Source organism: Podarcis erhardii (genome assembly GCF_964252035.2).
Source record: "Podarcis erhardii genome assembly, chromosome: 9".
NCBI classification, from domain to species: domain Eukaryota; kingdom Metazoa; phylum Chordata; class Lepidosauria; order Squamata; family Lacertidae; genus Podarcis; species Podarcis erhardii.
This window is the reverse complement of record NC_138512.1, coordinates 41,639,495-41,646,542: the sequence shown is the minus strand read 5'-3', so window position 1 is coordinate 41,646,542 and position 7,048 is coordinate 41,639,495. Positions and strand designations below refer to the sequence as shown.

The window sequence follows — 7,048 nt, the reverse complement described above, 5'->3', positions numbered from 1 at the left end:
CTGTTGTTATATTATTTTACTTATATATTTATTACTGCCTACTGTTTGAATTTGAAAGCCCATGCATAAATGAACAATTGTACACTATGCATTCCAGGAGATGAGTTATACCATCTCTTTTTAAAATACTATATCACTTCTTTTTAAAAAGGCACAACCTTGTTGATTAATTGATAGTGACTTGAATATGACTTTTTAAAAACTGTGTTCAGTTATAATTGTTCTCTGAGGCCCTAATATCACACAATAGGAAAATCTGAAACTGTTTAGGGAAGTCAGCAAACATTCTCAAGGAAACAAAGTCTGGAAACCTATGCTGACACTTGTGACTAAGCCCCATTGAGCTGGGTAGAAAAACACAGGATTGTGCTGTAAGGTAGTTTGGGGTACTGAAAGTTAAAGTATAGATTTTATCTGTGCTGTGATTTCTAACTAATAGCTTTGAAAAAAGGATGGAGCTTCCATTGGTAAGCTTATTTGCTGTGGGGAAGATAGTGGTCAAAGGAAGCTGCTCTGAATTTTGGAATGTGAGAGTAAGTCCTTGAGGAGATGGATTAACAGACAGAGAGATGATGAGCCTGTCAGAGGTGCATGACAAATTCATTTATCACATGGATTGGCAATTTATCACATGCATATCAGTATGATTACAGAGAGATATGCACACAATCAGATTTCATATTACTTTTACCTTCACTCATAACTAAAAGCAGAATAATTCACCTTGGGTTGAGGTGGTACCCAATTCTTCTTGGAATCTTCAAAGTATAATACATCAGAACTGATGTCACAATTTTTAAATATATACACACACATGCATTTTACACTGTAGCCATGGAAAATGAGGGAGAGGGATATAAGATTCTACTTTTTAGCATGCTAGCTATTATGAGGTTAATTTGAAGTATTCATATTTAGCACACTGATGTGTGTGTATAATCACTCCTAAACATACACCAGAAAAGTTCTTAGATTAAAAAAAATAAGAATTCTTGCAGTTTTAATTTTAGAATAAAATCTAATTTTAAGAAAAACAGCTCGGAAAAGGAAATGTGTAATCTAGAATATATTAGCAAAACCTTTCTTCTTCATTATCTACTTTCTTCTTTTATCATTGCTGAGTATGGTGTTTTTTTAAAACACTGACTCTCTTAAAGATGCACACCTGAACGGCAACCATTGGCCTCTACATTCAAATATGCCATATGTGGTTAAAGATCTGGAACACATGGAGCTGCTTTCAGGGACATTTGTTCTGAAAATCTCTCCACCCATTGTTGCTGCATATGGATACAGGGCGGATTCAAACAATTATGAAGACTATGCTTGGTTTTTATTGCTGGAGATTATTTGTAAGGGATAATTTGTGACCTAACCCTGAAGCATCTTAGAGTCTGCTTCCGCTCATAATCTCTTTTATCATTGCAGTCCTGACCTTTCTAATGCTCCTTTTCACCCTTTTCCTGATCTATCCTGCAGAACATGGGAAGGAATTAAAATACAAGAGAGTAAATACAAACCCCATGCTCTTGTGTGGGAACACCAGGGAACATAACACAATTTCAGCAGAACAACAAAAGGTTGAAGTCTTTATTTAAGATGTCTCACAACATTTCAGAATAGATTTCTAATCTTTTTTATTTATTTATTTGGCTAATAAACCCTTGTTTTAGGCCAAAGCACAAGCGAGCTTGCCTCTCAGTTTTATTGGCAATACAGCTGTTTTGGGACAATTAAAAATTACATAAAAGTTTAATGTGCTGCAGGCTGTTATGCTGATCACATCATGTAAATAGTAAGGTAGGTAATAAAATCCTTTTATTCAGAAATCATACTGATGCTAGTTTGCCACATGTGTTAACTATTTGGGAAATCATCATAGTGAGAAATAATGTGTTGGTTTTTAGCATCCAGTACTTCTCGGCAAAAAATTATATGCTCCCTTTCCTTTTTGCCAAAAACACAAATTTAGACACACCCTGAATGATTTTATCTTTGCTTCTAAGCACCTAACTAGATATTACAGGGGATACATGACTGCCATGAACCGATGTCTCCCCCACATGTCTGCCCAATAGCAACCCATAAATGTAATGCATGATGGAATGTCAACAACATTTTTAGCATCTCCCTATTTCATTCCAGTTAACTAGACATGGAAACACTGGGTGTGATTATATCAAGTTTCACTTGACCAGGGGTTTAAAATATTTCTATCACCAAGCCCCCCCCCCCCCGAGAGTGCTGAAAATCATTGAGACCTACCAGCCACAAAATGGCGGCAAAGAGATGGAGCTGGTCATAACAGGGTTTACAGCCAAGCTCTTTATCCATTGTAGTGTGTGGTCCTGACACTGGGCAATTGCAACAGTTAGGGATTCTGATGGTTTACCACCCATCTCGCTGCCTAGCAGTCTTCCTGCCTGAGCTGACAGAGCTGGGCTTGGAGGCTGGGTTGTGCACTCCTAGACTGCTGGTTTTGGGAGACTTCAACGTCCATGCTGAGGCAACAGACTTTGGGGTGGCTCAGGACTTCATGGCTGCCATGAAAACCATGAGTCTGTCCCAACATGTCACCAGCACATGTGGCAGGCCACTCTCTGGACCTTGTTTACTCAACTGGGCAGGAAGAGGGTGATCTGAAAGTGGGGGATATTGACATCAGTCGCCAAGTGGCAGTGAAGGAAGCAAAGAAAGCATACTCTGCTTCCTCCTTACTATGCATTCCGGCAGAGCTTTTCAGGGCAGTGCAGGGCCTCTTACAATCTGGCCTGAAGGCGGTGGTGGAACTGACAGCAGCTTGCTGTGACTTGTTTGCAAAGCACATAGAGGACATCCACCAGGATTTTGACTCCGCTGCTACAGCAGATTAATCTCAAGGGGTGTCCAGAGCACTTAGTCCTGTTGTGTTGGATGTGTTTCAAGGATGTGGACATTGTGCTTGGATCCATCAGGACAATGACCACTTGAGCCCCTCTTGGTTGATAACAACCAGCAGAGAGGGAACATCTAGCGGGGCCAGGGAGGTGATAAATGTCTCCTTGCAAGAGGGGGTGGTCCCTGCTTGCTTGGAGGAGGCAGTGGTAAAACCACTCCTCAATAAATCCTCCATGGTCTCATAAATTAAAAGTAACTACCCGCCAGTTGCTAATCTCCCAGAGGGTGTTGTGGAGGCGTGTTCTTTGGCCTCATGGAGCCTTCAATGTGGGCTTCCTCAGGGTTCTATTTTATCCCCTATGCTGTTTAGCATCTTCATGAAACTGCTGAGTGGAGTTATCCAGAGGTCTGGAATACATTGTCAGCAATATGCTGATGAAACAGAGCTCTGCTTCTCCTTTACATCTGCAGGTGTGGCAGCGGAAGTGCTGGACCACTGTCTTGCCTCAGCAATGGACTAGATAAGACGCCAACCAACTGAAGCTCAATCCAGGTAAGACTGAGGAACTATTTGTGAGCGGTTCCATAGACCAGATGAATGGGAGGTGCCTGTTCTTGATGGGGTTACACTTCCTCTGAAGGAGCAGGTATGCAGCTTGGGGGTACTGCTGGATCCTTTGCTGTTGCTTGAGGCTCAGGTGGCCTCAGTGGTGTAGAGTGCCTTTCATCGGCTTCGGCTGGTGGCCCAGCTGTGCACCTATCTGGAACAGGGGTAATCTAACTACTGTTTCCTATAAAACAAATTCCTTCCAGTAGCACCAACACGGCTACCTATCTGTTACTGTTTCCTATGGTCTGGTAACCTCTAGGTTAGATAACTGCAACACATTATATGTAGTGCTTCCTCTGAAGACAGTTTGTAAACTTCAGCTGATGCAAAATTTGGCCATCAGGCAAGACAGTCTGAGCATATTACACCAATCCTGGTTCGACTGCATTGGCTGCCAATTAGTTTCTGGGCCCAATTCAAAGTGCTGGTTTTGATTTATAAAACCTTAAATGGCTCAGAACTTCAATACCTCAAGGATCACCTATCTCCATAGGAACCTACCCAGACCATGCAATGATAATCTGAGGCCCTTCTTCATGTGCCTCCTCCACATGAGTCTGAAGGTTGGAAACATGGCTCAGTTTGTGGAATGTTCTCCCCACAGAGGTTCAGTTGGGGCCTTCATTATATACCTGGCTGGGTAACATCCTATACCCTTTTAAATGTGTCTGGGGGACCGGGTTATTGATTTGTGAGTTTTTTTGCACTTGTTTTTTGTTGTGCATTTTATGCTTTTATCTTGTATTTTTATGTTGTGAACTGTCCTGAGATCTAAGGTTGAAGGGCAGTACACAAATTTAATTAATATTAATATTCATTCTTTGATTTAAAAACTGTATCCATCTGAAGCACTCTAGGCTTTTCCCTAAAAGCCCACAATGTGAAACCTGACAGGAACATTTAGAAGTATTTCATTATTTTATTTTATTTTATTTTATTTTATTTTATTTTATTTTATTTTATTTTATTTTATTTTATTTTATTTTATTTTATTTTATTTTATTTTATTTTATTTTATTTTACTTTACTTACCGTTGTATTAAACCTCTGTATCTAGATTTGCCACTACTTTATATATCTAGTATAACTACACTACTACTTTATATAGCTAAGATTTTAAAAGCAAAAGCCACAATCCTGAACGATGTAAGGATATGGATTAAGCTTTTGATACTTCCGAATGTGGTTTAAGAGCACTTGCTACTCTTTGAATAGCTGTTGTTCCAAATCCCCCAAACTGCTTTTTAGATTTTAACTTAAGAAGCATTGGAAGGGAGGGTTGTTTCTAAGAGCAGCTTTAAAAGAAGATGTTATGAGGATACAGTAGTGTCTTTCTCAGATGTTAAAATCTGGGACCAGCAGTTACCCTGGCACTGCATTCATGGTTTTCTCTGAGTGTTTGACAGAAACTTCTGCTAAGAAGGCTTGTGTTCTGATTGGGCTAACAGAGTGATAATGGGTATGTTTGTACGTGCAGTTACCATTACGCTTCCATGAAACCATGCTATGGTGACCGTCTACTTGCTTGCTAGCTTGAGATGGGAAAACAGCAGCAGCAGCTGCAGCAGCACTCTGCACCCTGGAAGCAATATAAAGCACTATGGTGGTTGCCTAACTCAGCAACAGGGAGGGTAGGAAAGAAGCCAAATAGGACAAGGTGAGCAAAGCAAAACTGCAAAACCACCTCACTGGTAACTTGCAAGGGTGAGGTAATTGATAAACAATCTAATCATCACAGATATGAATAAACTAATTTTGCAATCTGTTTTGTTAGATAATTGTAATTCTAAGGTTCTAACGTCTGCTTTGAAAATCATAAGGCAAGAAAGACCCAAACAAACTGCACGTTAGTAAGTTTAAACCAATGTAGTTTTGTTATCGTAACACACATACATAAATTGTATGAATACTAATGTAAGAACGGAGTTCTTTGTGACGCTTTATTCTCTCAGACATTAACAAGCTTACCTCTCTCAGTACTGGGTCAGTTATTGAATTGAGATTGACAGCTCCTTCATAGGTCAAATAGTAGAACACATTTAGAGATCTGACAGCCTCAGGCCCTTGCTGTTTGTAGCCAAAAATCAGATCAATCCACTGGTGGAGCTGGCAGGAAACAAATTCGCTCTCCAAGGCCTGCAAAAGAACACAATGCTGTTTATGTAGCTTCTTATTTCCTGACTGCAATGTTACTTATAATGAAATAGTTACAATACATAATTGGTTTGGAAAAAATATGTTTCACAAAGGCAGAGTTAGTGCAACAGTAAACTATGGCTTAGTGCATGGGTAGGCAAACTAAGGCCTGGGGGCCGGATTCGGCCCAATCGCCTTCTAAATCCAGCCTGCGGATGGTCCAGGAATCAGCGTGTTTTTACATGAGTAGAATGTGTCCTTTTACTTAAAATGCATCTCTGGGATATTTGTGGGGCACAGGAATATGTTCATTTTTTCCCTCAAAATATAGTGGGGCATAGGAATTTGTTCATCCCCCCCCCAAAAAAAATATAGTCCAGCCCCCCCCCCAGTGGACCAGCCCCCTGCTGACAAAGTTTGCTGCCCCCTAGCTTAGTGCTATGTGGATGAGTCTCAATGAGCCCAGGCAAAGATTCAGGCCATTCTGTGCAAATGTTGATCATGGCTCATATTGCCTTTTGAACCTTAACTATGATTCATCACAGAAATGTTGGTAAAACAACAGGTTTTGGGGGGTGGGGTGGGTAATATAAAAAACCATAACAGTTTTATTAAAAGGTCTATATAGAGTCCCTGGAATGACTAAGCAGAGCTCCTAGTGCAAAGGAAGAAAAGCAGAATGAATGGTTTAAATATGTTTTGATGACTTTACATTAATCGGAGATCCCAAACCACCATTAGCATCAGTTCAGCTTCTTTATTAAGAATGCACGTGCCTGTTTCTATTATTATTAATTTAATAGTCCTGTCTATTAAGAGTGCTTTACAAAACCTGTTTTCAGCCATTTCTGAAACTCCTGCTGAATCTCATTTTACAGATGGGGAACTGAGCCTGAGAGTGACATGATCAAGGCAGCCTAGTGAATGATGGCTAAGAAAAGTTTTAATCCCAGGTGTCTCATATCCAAATACTACCTCTGCCGCTGGGCCATGCTGGCTCTGGTATACTGCAAGACAATCTACTCTATTTCTACTTGTCAACAAATTTCTATCAACATTTGTACAACTCTGACCACAATGTAGAGAATCTCCTATATATGTATGTGTGCATGTATAATATGCATTATCTGAGCATTTAAAGTTCTTTATGCATTTCATTGCAAAGGAGTCCTGGAAACCAGGGAACATCAGGCCTATCTTGTCAATAGTCAGATATGCCCCAGTGTGTAACAGCAAGTTGAATGGAGCTACCTAGTTGGTGAAATTATTGGGAAACCTTTGTATGAAGGCTTTGGGGATAAATGTATAGAAGCATTCATTCTGCAAGAGTGGATAAGCTACAAGTGTGACAGTTTAAAGTTATCAAGGCTATAGTTATCAACTATATGGCAAACATTTGTCAGTATTTAATAAAAACAGACCACA

General features: G+C 40.0%; 1 protein-coding gene across 3 annotated transcripts in view; it reads right to left on the bottom strand.

Annotated features, from left to right (window-relative positions):
- Window positions 1–7,048, bottom strand: part of LRBA (LPS responsive beige-like anchor protein) — a 367,500-nt gene that overhangs the window by 45,941 nt on the left and 314,511 nt on the right. For all 3 annotated transcript variants that reach the window (XM_081875163.1, XM_081875165.1, XM_081875164.1), the window contains exon 48: window positions 5,456–5,623. In XM_081875163.1, coding sequence (XP_081731289.1) covers window positions 5,456–5,623 — 168 coding nt within the window. The remainder of the gene's footprint in view (window positions 1–5,455; window positions 5,624–7,048) is intronic.